The following is a 14,540-nucleotide window of genomic DNA, read 5'->3' as shown; positions in this document are numbered from 1 at the left end:
TATGATTTTATTCTATAATACCATTTGATGAATGAACGGCTATACAGCTGTAGCCTTTGGGTCCAGTTCAGTGACTTATTGTGGCGTTGACATCCAAGCCGCAGTTATATGTTGGGTTTCTGCTCGGGTCGGAGTAGGGAACAGTGTGGAGAAACAATTGAGTAGGTGCCATGGTAAATAAAGTCCTGTTGAACCGACGTAGAGTTTGGGAGTCCCAAACGGGCACCCTATTCCCTACTTAGTGTACAATGGGCCTTGGTTTAAAAAGTAGTGCACTTACATGGGGAATAAGGGTGCCTGTTTTTTTTTGGGGGGGGGGGGGCGTAACCATAGAAACGAAGTCAGCTGGAGTGTTTCTCTACTTTGTTATGAGGAGGAAATTACATCATCAATCTAAACTCCCCGAGTCCCATTTTAATTTCCTGTCATTTGAAGCAGCTCGCTTTAATCTACCCCGAAAGGCCTCTGACTTGGCGTTCTGCAACGCAAACCGTTCTGTTTTTAGAAACGCAAATCTATTTGGATTTGTCATCTATTAAGCACAGTAGAGTCTGCTCACTCTTAAGGTTATTTAAAAAATAAATAGTCATTTAGCAAGACGCTCTAATCCAGAGCGACTTGGGGGTTTAAGTGCTTTGCTCAAAGGGCACATTGACAGATACATTTTTTTTTTTTTTTAAGAATTCACGTCGTCGGCTTGGCGACGCTAAACCAGCTGTGGTCTATGGACTTTTGTCTGTACTGTTTTAACTAATGTTGCTCAATTCCTTAAGTCTTTTATTGTTTGCCTCATTCACTTAATATGTATTCATATAATGGGACCGCTGATGCCTAGAGGTGAATTTTAAGATTGTTTTGAAATATTTAGCTGATTTTTCTACATGAAAGTCAAAATGGGGTTTGGGGGGGGGTATATTTGAGTGATTTCTACATGTGTTTATGAATGTAAAAGTGGGGGTGGGGGGGTAGTATATTTGAGTGATTTCTACATGATTGTTCAAATGGGGGTGGTGGGCGTATTCTACATGCGTTTATGAATGTGAGAAGGGCGTTGGGGACTGGGTACATTTTGTATTTCTTTAAACCACTTGGCGATCAAGAAAACCAACTAATATTTTAGCTGTTGAGTAAAACGGCTACGCTATACATAGTTTCTATTTTCTAAAACTCTACAACCCAGGTTCTCATTGTCATTTTGGTCGAATGCCCCCTACCCTCCTTCGTAGCAGGGTTCATAGAAGTGCGCTTGCGGAGCCTCGCTCTCTACCATCACAAGTGAGTCAAACAGCAGTCTGAGCCTCCTAGAGAGGGTCTGGTCAAAGTTCAAATACCCAGAAAACACACACACACACAAAAAAAAGAATGCACAGATGGAGACCTTTGACCTTGTTGGCCTCTGTTAGAACATTCGGTCTTTTGATTCGTGGCCTGCAGATCCCACCCCCCACACCTCTCTTGAATCAAGTGCATGGTGTACTAAGAGACAATTATTCACCTAGCTTTTGATCTACTGTAGCTTGCAACTTACAATGGCATCAAATAATGCAACTTGCATTTATTTCTTAATCAACATGTATGGTTACTGCTTCTAAACTAAGTGTACTCTTACGGTTTTGTATGTTTCTCCTCTTAAGAATAAAGGAATCACTTTTTGGGTATCTTATTTTATTTTTTTAAATGTCAGATGTAGAATTTATTTTAGACATTTTGTTGATTTACTTTCAATCAAGGAAGCAGAGAATCATGTGCAGAAGAGGTTTTGGTGATCAATTCTGTGGCTTTGGAATTTGAATAGTCCTCTACTGAACTTGACAGGATTATTCATCTTCTTTTCATGTTAGTTGATATTGTTATATTGCATAAACGGATGGTCCCGACAACAAAGTGTTGATTCAATACTGTTTAAACTGATGGATTTTTAGCTACAGCTAAAACCTGCCTATTCATCCCACTAAGACTGACTCCCTGACTCTTCACCTTGTCCAGGAGTGGAGGTGGAATGCTAGAAGTGGCGTCTGCACGCGAGAGGCTTTAGAGAGATGAATTTGGATGGACCAATTCACCTTGTCCTCGCTCTACCTAAACCTACCTCAAACCCTCCCTCAAGCAGCTACCCTGAACCCTCAAATGTTGCAGTGTTTAGCTAGACACTAGTGCTGTGGACCTCACACTCAGGCGGGGGGGAACGGCTAGTGTTTACCTGGTCCGGTACACCTTAGAGAAGTATACCACAATCTCAATAGGTCCCTCTGGTTATTAGGTCAAAAAAATACATGAATAACAGTATACAACAGTATACAACAGTATACAACAGTATACAACAGTATACAACAGTATACAACAGTATACAACAGTATACAACAGTATACAACAGTATACAACAGTATACAACAGTATACAACAGTATACAACAGTATCTAGTTTGGGGGGAGGCATTTGATCTTTTACTTCTATATCCTTTTGGAAATTGCTACCATTTGTAATGTTACATGTCACGATCATTCCTATGGTTTTGTGTAACCACTGTGTCTGGCCAGAGCATGTCGTTTAGGATTAGGGCTTCATCTGGGGCTTAAAATGCAGGAGCTGTCTGCTTTGTTTAGAATTAGAGAATACAAACACATGTTCCTTATTTTAATCTAGGCCGTGTTCCAAGTGGCCCCCTATTTCCTATATAGTGCACTACTGTTTACCCAGAGCCCTAGGGCTGCTCCTCAAATACTACATTCCACGGCCTGTGCACATGCTCCCTGTTTAGACAGGCTCTCTGCCAAGTCATTCCACACAGCAAACCCCAACTCCCCCCTTCCTGTGACAGGACTGTCTGTCTCCACTCCCCCCTTCCTGTGACAAGACTGTCTGTCTCCCCCCTTCCTGTGACAAGACTGTCTGTCTCCCCCCTTCCTGTGGCAGGACTGTCTGTCTCCACTCCCCCCTTCCTGTGACAGGACTGTCTGTCTCCACTCCCCCTTCCTGTGACAGGACTGTCTGTTCCTGTGACAGGACTGTCTGTCTCCACTCCCCCTTCCTGTGACAGGACTGTCTGTCCCCCCCTTCCTGTGACGGGACTGTCTGTCTCCCCCTTCCTGTGACAGGACTGTCTGTCTCCCCCCTTCCTGTGACAGGACTGTCTGTCTCCCCCTTCCTGTGACGGGACTGTCTGTCTCCCCCTTCCTGTGACAGGACTGTCTGTCTCCCCCTTCCTGTGACGGGACTGTCTGTCTCCCCCTTCCTGTGACGGGACTGTCTGTCTCCCCCTTCCTGTGACGGGACTGTCTGTCTCCCCCTTCCTGTGACGGGACTGTCTGTCTCCCCCTTCCTGTGACGGGACTGTCTGTCTCCCCCTTCCTGTGACGGGACTGTCTGTCTCCCCCTTCCTGTGACGGGACTGTCTGTCTCCCCCTTCCTGTGACGGGACTGTCTGTCTCCCCTTCCTGTGACTCCCCCCCTTCCTGTGACGGGACTGTCTGTCTCCCCTTCCTGTGACGGGACTGTCTCCTGGGACTGTGTCTCCCCCTTCCTGTGACGGGACTGTCTCCACTCCCCCCTTCCTGTGACGGGACTGTCTCCACTCCCCCCTTCCTGTGACTGGACCTGTGACCACACACACACACACACTCCTCTCCATCTGTAGAGACTTTAGACCAGGGATCATCAACTAGATTCAGCTGCGGGCTGATTTTTATATATTTTTTTCTTGAGTGGATGGTCAGGGGCTGGAACATAATTACAAATAAGTGGTAGACTGAAGTTGACCTCAAGAAGTCCCAACATATGTCTCACCAAAACAGTCATTTCAAACCTTGTTTACATTAGTATACGATCATGTCTCTCTGTGTGTGGGAATATTTGAATACAGATTTCCAAATGAAAATCCCTTGTAGCTGATTTCCTGGTGTTGTACAGTCTGTTATGTCCAACAGTAAAACCACCCGTGGACCGCCAGTTAAACCCTGCTGTGGACTGTTCTATCTCCCGTTCTGTGTGGAGGGACTGCAGGTTGTGCTATCTATCTATCTCAGTCGCCGCCCGTCCTGTTGTCCCCCGTGGGGCTGTAAAACAGTTAAACTATAAACCACCGCCTGTCTACCAGGCCGCCGCCGGGCTGTTCCGAGCCGTGACTCTGGGAACTGTTTCCAGGTCGGAGAGGAATCTTTTTTTTTTCTCTCTCTCTTCCTGGTCTGTCGTTCTGTTTCTCTTCTGTGAGAAATGGGAGAACAGCTCTGACTTCCTGTGGCTCTGTCAGGAAGAGTTTAACCAAAACGTCTAGCTGGTGTGGAGTTTGATTCTCTCCACTTCCTCCAATAGGGAATCTTCACACCGCAGACTCCTCCAATAGGGAATCTTCACACCGCAGACTCCTCCAATAGGGAATCTTCACACCGCAGACTCCTCCAATAGGGAATCTTCACACCGCAGACTCTGGGTCCTTCCCAAATGGCACCATGTTCCATGCACTACTTTTAACTGAGGCCCATGGGGAATAGGGTGCCATTTTTGGGAAGCAGCTTCAGTTCTCTAATGTAATTAGCTTCATATAACAGCTGGTGATAAATCATTCTAGTGGACTGCAGCTCTGAAAACAATGGCTGGAGAGAAAATGTGGGAGCCATTATCTTTCTCTATTCATGTTAAACTGTGTGTGTGAGAGTGAGCGTGTGAGAGTGAGCGTGTGAGAGTGAGCGTGTGAGAGTGAGCGTGTGAGAGTGAGCGTGTGAGAGTGAGCGTGTGAGAGGGAGCGTGAGTGAGAGGGAGCGTGTGTGAGAGGGAGCGCGTGAGTGAGTGAGCGCGTGAGTGAGGGAGCGCGTGAGAGAGCATTGAAATATTTGTTTGAAGAACCCTTCAGCCTGTTTCTATTGAAGGACACGGGACATTGTCATATAGTTAACAGCCTGTTTCAATTGAAGGACAGGGGACATTGTCATATAGTTAACAGCCTGTTTCTATTGAAGGACACGGGACATTGTCATAGTTAACAGCCTGTTTCTTTTGAAGGACACGGGACATTGTCATATAGTTAACAGCCTGTTTCTATTGAAGGACACGGGACATTGTCATATAGTTAACAGCCTGTTTCAATTGGAGGACACGGGACATTGTCATAGTTAACAGCCTGTTTCTATTGGAGGACACGGGACATTGTCATATAGTTAACAGCTTGTTTCTATTGAAGGACACGGGACATTGTCATAGTTAACAGCCTGTTTCTATTGAAGGACACGGGACATTGTCATATAGTTAACAGCCTGTTTCTATGGAAGGACACGGGACATTGTCATATAGTTAACAGCCTGTTTCAATTGGAGGACACGGGACATTGTCATAGTTAACAGCCTGTTTTTTTTATGGTTCTGTCAAACGGGATAATACAGTTTGGATGAGCAATAATAACTTTTTATTAGCATATTTAATCTTTAAAAAAAAAATGTTTTATTCAAGTAGGTCCAAATGTATTCTGGACTCTGTACCTATTTCCTGAATGAAGTGGCCTTTCACCTCTTCTGTGATTTCCTGTTGTTGCCTGAATATTCCTCCCACCTTTTTCCAAAGCAGAGACTTGTACAGTATAGAGCACATCCCTCCTGTTCCCCTAAGCACCTCTCTCCCTGCTGCCTCCTGTGGGATTCATTTAGAAATATACACTATTATTTTCATGTCATGTTAATGTAGGGTGTGTTGTTTTCACTCATGCTGTGTGTGTGTAGATATTTTTTATTTTTTTTGTTTGGGATAACAGAGGAGAGACTATGTGGTACTCCTTAAGTGTTGTCTGTCTCCTTCGTGGGTTTGATATATTTACTACATGCATGTAGACATCTGCTCGTCGAACAGCTCCTTCTAAAATCAGGGGCATTAATATGAAGTTGGTCCCCCTTTTGCTGCTATAACAGCCTCTTCTGGGAAGGCTTTCCACTAGATGTTGGAACATTGCTGCTATAACAGCCTCCACTCTTCTGGGAAGGCTTTCCACTAGATGTTGGAACATTGCTGCTATAACAGCCTCCACTCTTCTGGGAAGGCTTTCCACTAGATGTTGGAACATTGCTGCTATAACAGCCTCCACTCTTCTGGGAAGGCTTTCCACTAGATGTTGGCTCATTGCTGCGGGGACTTGCTTCCATTCAGCCACAAGAGCATTAGTGAGGTCGGGCACTGATGTTGGGGGATTAGGCCTGGCTTGCAGTCGGCGTTCCAATTTATCCCAAAGGTCTTCGATGGGGTTGAGGTCAGGGCTCTGTGCAGGCCAGTCAAGTCCTTCTACACCAATCTCGACAAACCATTTCTGTATGGACCTTGCTTTGTGTACGGGAGCATTGTCATGCTGAAACAGGAAAGGACCTTCAAGATCTTCCTTCACTGGCACTAAGGGGCCCGAACCATGAAAAACAGCCCCAGACCATTATTCCTCCTCCACCAAACTTTACAGTTGGCACTATGTATTGGGCCAGGTAGCGTTGTCCTGGCATCCGCCAAACTCAGATTAATCCGTCGGACTGCCAGATGGTGAAGCATGATTCATCACTCCAGAGCAGGTTTCCGCTGCTCCAGAGTCCAATGGCGGCGAACTTTACAGAGACTCTAGCCCACACTTGACATTTACCCATGGTGATCTTAGGCTTGTGTGCGGCTGCTCGGTCATGGAAACCCATTTCATGAAGCTCCCGACAAACAGTTCTTGTGCTGCCGTTGCTTCCCGAGGCAGTTTGGAACTCGGTAGTGGAGGGTTGCAACCGAGGACAGATGGTTTTCACGCGCTACGCCCTTCAGCTCTTGGCGGTGCCGTTCTGTGGCCTACCACTTCGCGGCTGAGTCGTTGTTGCTCCTAGACTTTTTTTTTCACTTCACAATAACAGTGGCATTGTATGTTGAAAGACACTGAGCTGTTCAGTAAGGCCATTCTACTGCCAATGTTTTTATCTGGAGATTGCATGGTTGTGTGTTCGATTCTTACCTGTCATCAACGGGTGTGGCTGAAATGGCTGAATCCACTAATTTGAAGGTGTGTGTGTGTGTGTGTGTGTGTGTGTGTGTGTGTGTGTGTGTGTGTGTGTGTGTGTGTGTGTGTGTGTGTGTGTGTGTGTGTGTGTGTGTGTGTGTGTGTGTGTGTGTGTGTGTGTGTGTGTGTGTGTGTAGCAGAGATGGAATATGAATTCAATCATTTTGAATTTGTATAGACACACGTTTTGAAATGTAATTCATAGTTTGACTTGTTGTTGTTGTTGCTCTTTCCCTCTCCCAGGGTCCTCTATGGACAGCCCCCAGCTCTCCCCGTTCAACTCCAAGAGCTCTCCCCTCTGCCTGTCCCCCTCCTTCCAGATGTCTACGCTGAGTCTCCCGGGGGCAGGCCAGGCCCCCTCGCCCCTACAGAGCCCCATCCTGAGTGAGGTGGGCACCAACAGGCTAGAGGAGGAGGAGGAGGGCAGGAGGAAGGTACACTGCCTGCCTCTATTGGTCTGTCAGTTGATTAATCAACCTGTCATTCCATCACATTTAAAAAAATAAAAAATAAAATTCTATGGTGATTGGGTGTGAATTTCTGTTAAATCATAATTGTAAGAGATAACAAACTGTCCTTTCCTCTTAAAATAAATAGATTTTAAATCGTCTCGAGTTCCATAAACATTGTTTTTGAAGGCCTGTACTTTGCAATTTGCGCACAATAATGTTGCATGAAATTTTATCAGGGCCAAATTCACTTTATTTGAATCTTCCATGAGCTACATTTTCCATAAAGCTGTTTTGATTATTGGCTGAATACTGTTACCAGTGTTGACATGACCTGATGGTCTCATTCCTCAGCGATATCCCACCGACAAGGCCTACTTCATTGCCAAAGAGATTCTAACCACAGAGAGGACCTACCTGAAAGACCTAGAAGTCATCACAGTGGTGAGCGATACACGCAGTGTGTGTGTGTGTTTCATCTGTGGCTGTGTACAGTATTATGTTGTTGTTTTTTACTGCGGTAGCCTGGTCCCAGATCAGTTTGTGCAGTCTCTCTCCATAAGAATATGCTGCACAACACAAAACAGATCTGGAACAAGGCTTGTGTTTTCAATGCTAAAAATCTGTCCTTTTATTCTCTTCTCCTGTCAGTGGTTCCGCAGCGCAGTGATCAAAGAGGACGCCATGCCAGAGGGGCTGATGACCCTGCTGTTCTCCAACATCGACCCCATTTACGAGTTCCACCGGGGGTTCCTCAAGGAGATCGACCAGAGACTAGCTTTATGGTCAGTGCTGCTCACCTCACATGTATCTACATATGTAAAACATTAGACGTATCTACATATGTAAAACATTAGCCTGATATACATATATATATAACATTAGCCTAATCTACATATATAACACAGACTAATGCTGTGGTTATCTACATATGTAAAACATTAGACTAATCTACATATGTAAAACAGACTAATGTTGTGGTAATCTACATATGTAAAACAGACTAATGCTGTGGTAATCTACATATGTAAAACATTAGACTCATCTACATATGTAAACCATTAGACTCATCTACATATGTAAAACATTAGACTAATCTACATATGTAAAACAGACTAATGTTGTGGTAATCTACATATGTAAAACATTAGACTCATCTACAGATGTAAACCATTAGACTAATCTACAGATGTAAACCATTAGACTAATCTACATATGTAAACCATTAGACTAATCTACATATGTAAACCATTAGACTAATCTACATATGTAAAACAGACTAATGCTGTGGTAATCTACATATGTAAAACATTAGACTAATCTACATATATGGACCATTAGACTAATCTACATATATAAAACAGACTAATGCTGTGGTAATCTACATATGTAAAACATTAGACTAATCTACATATATAAAACAGACTAATGCTGTGGTAATCTTATCAAATGAGAAGATCTATGTGACACTAAGCCTTCTGAGAAAGGGAAGAGTACGGCAACACTGAAAGATGGAACGCAGCAATTCTATTTACATTTTTAAAAATGGAGATCTTTTTTTTACTGTCAAAGCTAAGGTACGTAGTCAAAAGTATTTATTTTTTGGGGGGTTTGTTTGTGACCAGGGAGGGGCGCTCTAACGCTCATGTGAAGGGAGACTACCAGAGGATTGGAGACGTCATGCTGAGGAACATGTGTGCTCTCAAGGTGAGACTGGACTCCTGTCACCACCTGGTTGTTCAGACGGGTTACTGCTACACACTATAGTCAGATGGGAGACTGCTGCGGTACGAAACGGGGATGGAAAGTGATGCGATAAACCGTCTTAACTCCCATTGTCATGTGTAAGCTTAGTACTGCATCTGTTTGCATTACGTTGGGAAGGGAAGTGATTTTAAACACGGTGTCCACACTACTCGGACCATTACCGTGTTTTTATAAAAGGGATCCCTGCTTTGAGCTTGTAGTTTCATGCTTCTCTCCTCAGGAGTTCACCAACTACCTGCAGAAACATGACGAGGTGCTGACCGAGCTGGAGAAGGCCACCAAGCGCCTGAAGAAGCTGGAGACGGTGTATAAGGAGTTTGAGCTTCAGAAGGTGTGTTACCTGCCTCTCAACACGTTCCTGCTGAAGCCCATCCAGCGCCTCATGCACTACAAACTGATCCTGGAGAGACTGTGTAAACACTACAGCCCAGACCACCACGATCACAACAACTGCAGAGGTGAGAATGCTACGGGGCTAATGGGTCTGTCAGGGGACCGTAGAGCTGTCACATTGAGAATGCTACGGGGCTAATGGGTCCGTCAGGGGACCGTAGAGCTGTCACATTGAGAATGCTACGGGGCTAATGGGTCCGTCAGGGGACCGTAGAGCTGTCACATTGAGAATGCTACGGGCTAATGGGTCTGTCAGGGGACCGTAGAGCTGTCACATTGAGAATGCTACTGGGCTAATGGGTGGGTGGTCTGTCAGGGGACCGTAGAGCTGTCACATTGAGAATGCTACGGGGCTGATGGGTCCGTCAGGGGACCGTAGAGCTGTCACATTGAGAATGCTACGGGGCTAATGGGTGGGTGGTCCGTCAGGGGACCGTAGAGCTGTCACATTGAGAATGCTACGGGGCTAATGGGTGGGAGGTCTGTCAGGGGACCGTAGAGCTGTCACATTGAGAATGCTACGGGGCTGATGGGTGGGTGGTCCGTCGGGGGACCGTAGAGCTGTCACATTGAGAATGCTACGGGGCTGATGCGTCCGTCAGGGGACCGTAGAGCTGTCACATTGAGAATGCTACGGGGCTAATGGGTGGGAGGTCTGTCAGGGGACCGTAGAGCTGTCACATTGAGAATGCTGCGGGGCTGATGGGTGGGAGGTCTGTCAGGGGACCGTAGAGCTGTCACATTGAGAATGCTGCGGGGCTGATGGGTGGGAGGTCTGTCAGGGGACCGTAGAGCTGTCACATTGAGAATGCTACGGGGCTAATGGGTGGGAGGTCTGTCAGGGGACCGTAGAGCTGTCACATTGAGAATGCTGTCAGGGGACCGTAGAGCGGGGCTGATGGGTGGGAGGTCTGTCAGGGGACCGTAGAGCTGTCACATTGAGAATGCTGCGGGGCTGATGGGTGGGAGGTCTGTCAGGGGACCGTAGAGCTGTCACATTGAGAATGCTACGGGGCTGATGGGTGGGAGGTCTGTCGGGGGACTGTAGAGCTGTCACATTGAGAATGCTACTGGGCTGATGGGTGGGAGGTCTGTCAGGGGACCGTAGAGCTGTCACATTGAGAATGCTACTGGGCTGATGGGTGGGAGGTCTGTCAGGGGACCGTAGAGCTGTCACATTGAGAATGCTACGGGGCTGATGGGTGGATGGTCCGTCAGGGGACCGTAGAGCTGTCACATTGAGAATACTACGGGGCTGATGGGTGGAAGGTCTGTCAGGGGACCGTAGAGCTGTCACATTGAGAATGCTACGGAGCTGATGGGTCTGTCAGGGGACCGTAGAGCTGTCACATTGAGAATGCTACTGGGCTGATGGGTGGGAGGTCTGTCAGGGGACCGTAGAGCTGTCACATTGAGAATGCTACGGGGCTGATGGGTCCGTCAGGGGACCGTAGAGCTGTCACATTGAGAATACTACGGGGCTGATGGGTCGAAGGTCTGTCAGGGGACCGTAGAGCTGTCACATTGAGAATGCTACGGGGCTGATGGGTCTGTCAGGGGACCGTAGAGCTGTCACATTGAGAATGCTACTGGGCTGATGGGTGGGAGGTCTGTCAGGGGACCGTAGAGCTGTCACATTGAGAATGCTACGGGGCTGATGGGTCCGTCAGGGGACCGTAGAGCTGTCACATTGAGAATGCTACGGGGCTGATGGGTCCGTCAGGGGACCGTAGAGCTGTCACATTGAGAATGCTACGGGGCTGATGGGTCCGTCAGGGGACCGTAGAGCTGTCACATTGAGAATGCTACGGGGCTGATGGGTCCGTCAGGGGACCGTAGAGCTGTCACATTGAGAATGCTACGGGGCTGATGGGTCCGTCAGGGGACCGTAGAGCTGTCACATTGAGAATGCTACTGGGCTGATGGGTGGGAGGTCTGTCAGGGGACCGTAGAGCTGTCACATTGAGAATGCTACGGGGCTGATGGGTCCGTCAGGGGACCGTAGAGCTGTCACATTGAGAATGCTACGGGGCTGATGGGTGGAAGGTCTGTCAGGGGACCGTAGAGCTGTCACATTGAGAATGCTACGGGGCTAATGGGTGGAAGGTCCATCAGGGGACCGTAGAGCTGTCACATTGAGAATGCTGCTGGAATGCTCCAGTTAAAGAGGCCATAATTGCCAGGGGTTAGAGGTGCCAATCCTTTTTATTTGGATTATATTTCTATGAGTCCGATACCTTCTGCTCATTTCTCCTTAAGAGACCTGGGTCATGTTCAGCAGGGAGAATATGTTCTGAATGGGTTGGTAAATCTGGGCCGAGCTAAGCAACCGCCATCTTGTCATATTCCCTGATGTTTGGTATCCCTCCTGTGTGGATCCTCAACCCTCCTGTATGTACCCTTTGTCCCTCGTGTACAGAGGCCCTGAAGGAGGTGGCAGAGATGACCAATCAGCTCCAGAGTAGTTTGATCCGTCTGGAGAACTTCCAGAAGCTGTCTGAGCTCCAGAGAGACCTGATCGGCATCGAGAACCTCACTGCGCCCGGCAGGGTGAGTCTAGTACCTCGTAGAACCTCACTGTGCCCGGCGGGGTGAGTCTAGTACCTCGTAGAACCTCACTGCGCCCGGCAAGGTGAGTCTAGTACCTCGTAGAACCTCACTGCGCCCGGCAAGGTGAGTCTAGTACCTCGTAGAACCTCACTGTGCCCGGCGGGGTGAGTCTAGTACCTCGTAGAACCTCACTGCGCCCGGCGGGGTGAGTCTAGTACCTCGTAGAACCTCACTGCGCCCGGCGGGGTGAGTCTAGTACCTCGTAGAACCTCACTGCGCCCGGCGGGGTGAGTCTAGTACCTCGTAGAACCTCACTGTGCCCGGCGGGGTGAGTCTAGTACCTCGTAGAGGGAGACGGCACCAGTACTGTAGTACTCGAGTCCAGGAGACCTGAACAAAAGCTGGAGACTTGAACACTTAGTGACTTGACTACATAAAATGCACAATATGCTCAACTAAGTTCTGTAGGGTGAATGAGTCTTTGGGTTGTAGCAGGAGTAATCTGACTGTTTTGAAGGAGACTGCAAGCACTGACAAGTAAAGGGCAAGAGGAGGGGTGGACTGGGGGCGGGAGGAGAGGTAGACTGGGGGCGGGAGGAGGGGTAGACTGGGGGCGGCGGGAGGGGTAGACTGGGGGCGGCGGGAGGGGTAGACTGGGGGCGGCGGGAGAGGTAGACTGGGGGCGGCGGGAGAGGTAGACTGGGGGCGGCGGGAGAGGTAGACTGGGGGCGGCGGGAGAGGTAGACTGGGGGCGGCGGGAGAGGTAGACTGGGGGCGGCGGGAGAGGTAGACTGGGGGCGGCGGGAGAGGTAGACTGGGGGCGGCGGGAGAGGTAGACTGGGGGCGGCGGGAGAGGTAGACTGGGGGCGGCGGGAGAGGTAGACTGGGGGCGGCGGGAGAGGTAGACTGGGGGCGGCGGGAGAGGTAGACTGGGGGCGGCGGGAGAGGTAGACTGGGGGCGGCGGGAGAGGTAGACTGGGGGCGGCGGGAGAGGTAGACTGGGGGCGGCGGGAGAGGTAGACTGGGGGCGGCGGGAGAGGTAGACTGGGGGCGGCGGGAGAGGTAGACTGGGGGCGGCGGGAGAGGTAGACTGGGGGCGGCGGGAGAGGTAGACTGGGGGCGGCGGGAGAGGTAGACTGGGGGCGGCGTAGACTGGGGGCGAGGTAGACTGGCCCATCCTGACCCTCCAGCATGACAAAGCCACCAGCCATACCGCTCGCTCTGTTTGTGATTTCCTGCAAGACAGGAATGTCAGTGTTCTGCCATAGCCAGCGAAGAGCCTGGATCTCAATCCCATTGAGCATGTCTGGACCTGTTGGATCGGCGGGTGAGGCCTAAGGCCACCCCCCCCCCCAGAAATGCCCAGGAACTTGTGCCTTGGTGGAAGAGTGGGGTAAAATCCCACAGAAAGAACTGACAAATCTTGTGCAGTCCATGAGGAGGAGATGCACTGCAGTACTTAGTATTTGCTGTGGCCACCAGCTGCATTGACTATTTCTTTTGATTTGAACCCCCCACCCCCCCCCACCTTTGTTCTGGGACACATTATTCCATTTCATGTCTGTGGAACTTGTCTCAGTTGTTGAATCTTATGTTCATACCAGACGTTTCATCTACTTTTCTGGTTTTCAGGAGTTCATTCGAGAGGGTTGTCTGTACAAGCTGACTAAAAAAGGGCTTCAGCAAAGGATGTTTTTCCTGGTGAGTTTCAGCGTTTCAACAATCCCTTTTGTTTGTTGATTTCTATCTTTTTTTATACAAGCTGAGAAAATGATTAGTATCACTCTGACAACGCAATAAGGTGAACGCACCAATTTGTAAGTCGCTCTGGATAAGAGCGTCTGCTAAATGACTTGATGAATGTAATGTTAAATTATTTAATGTGTCTCCGGTCTTTCCTCCGTCTCCTGTATGATTTCTATTGGAGTCATTTTAGCATCAGCTCTTATCCAGCGTGACTTCCTTTACACTGTTATAAACCAGAGATGATCTCAATGAGTCAAACCCGGACAAATAAAGGTTAAATATATTGATGTGTATCTTTCCTCTCGGTCTTCAGATTTGTCAAGTTTTATGCCAGTTAGTGGTCCCTCAGTATAAACTATTAGGATTAGCGTTGTCACGGTACCGGTATCGCCTTACTAGGAGGTAAGGAAGGAAAGGAAACTTTCATTTCTCATTTCTTGAGGAAAACAGTCCTAATGTTAGGGGGGAAAAAAACTGCCTTGTGTTGTCTCCCAGAGTCACGTTTATTTCCCAAGCTACATCACACTATGTTACATACGGTAGGTTTCTAACAGACTGAAGAGTTTAGTCTGCTTTTTTATTTTTTTAAATTTTACCTTTATTTAACCAGGCAAGTCAGTTGAGAACAAATTCTTATT

The 14,540-nt window shown here is 48.1% G+C and overlaps 1 protein-coding gene across 5 annotated transcripts in view; it reads left to right on the top strand.

Moving 5' to 3' along the window:
- Window positions 1-14,540, top strand: part of farp2 (FERM, RhoGEF and pleckstrin domain protein 2) — a 97,980-nt gene that overhangs the window by 54,837 nt on the left and 28,603 nt on the right. For 4 of the 5 annotated variants that reach the window (XM_046299957.1, XM_046299956.1, XM_046299959.1 and 1 more), the window contains exons 14-20: window positions 7,241-7,431; window positions 7,801-7,890; window positions 8,098-8,231; window positions 9,072-9,153; window positions 9,434-9,671; window positions 12,026-12,156; window positions 13,789-13,857. In XM_046299957.1, coding sequence (XP_046155913.1) covers window positions 7,241-7,431; window positions 7,801-7,890; window positions 8,098-8,231; window positions 9,072-9,153; window positions 9,434-9,671; window positions 12,026-12,156; window positions 13,789-13,857 — 935 coding nt within the window. The remainder of the gene's footprint in view (window positions 1-7,240; window positions 7,432-7,800; window positions 7,891-8,097; window positions 8,232-9,071; window positions 9,154-9,433; window positions 9,672-12,025; window positions 12,157-13,788; window positions 13,858-14,540) is intronic. The other variant, XM_046299960.1, reaches the window with a different exon arrangement.

The sequence above is a fragment of the Oncorhynchus gorbuscha genome, linkage group LG15 (assembly GCF_021184085.1).
Source record: "Oncorhynchus gorbuscha isolate QuinsamMale2020 ecotype Even-year linkage group LG15, OgorEven_v1.0, whole genome shotgun sequence".
In the NCBI taxonomy this organism is placed as follows: domain Eukaryota; kingdom Metazoa; phylum Chordata; class Actinopteri; order Salmoniformes; family Salmonidae; genus Oncorhynchus; species Oncorhynchus gorbuscha.
Note: the sequence above shows the minus strand (reverse complement) of the source record. Positions and strands in the feature narration are given on the sequence as shown.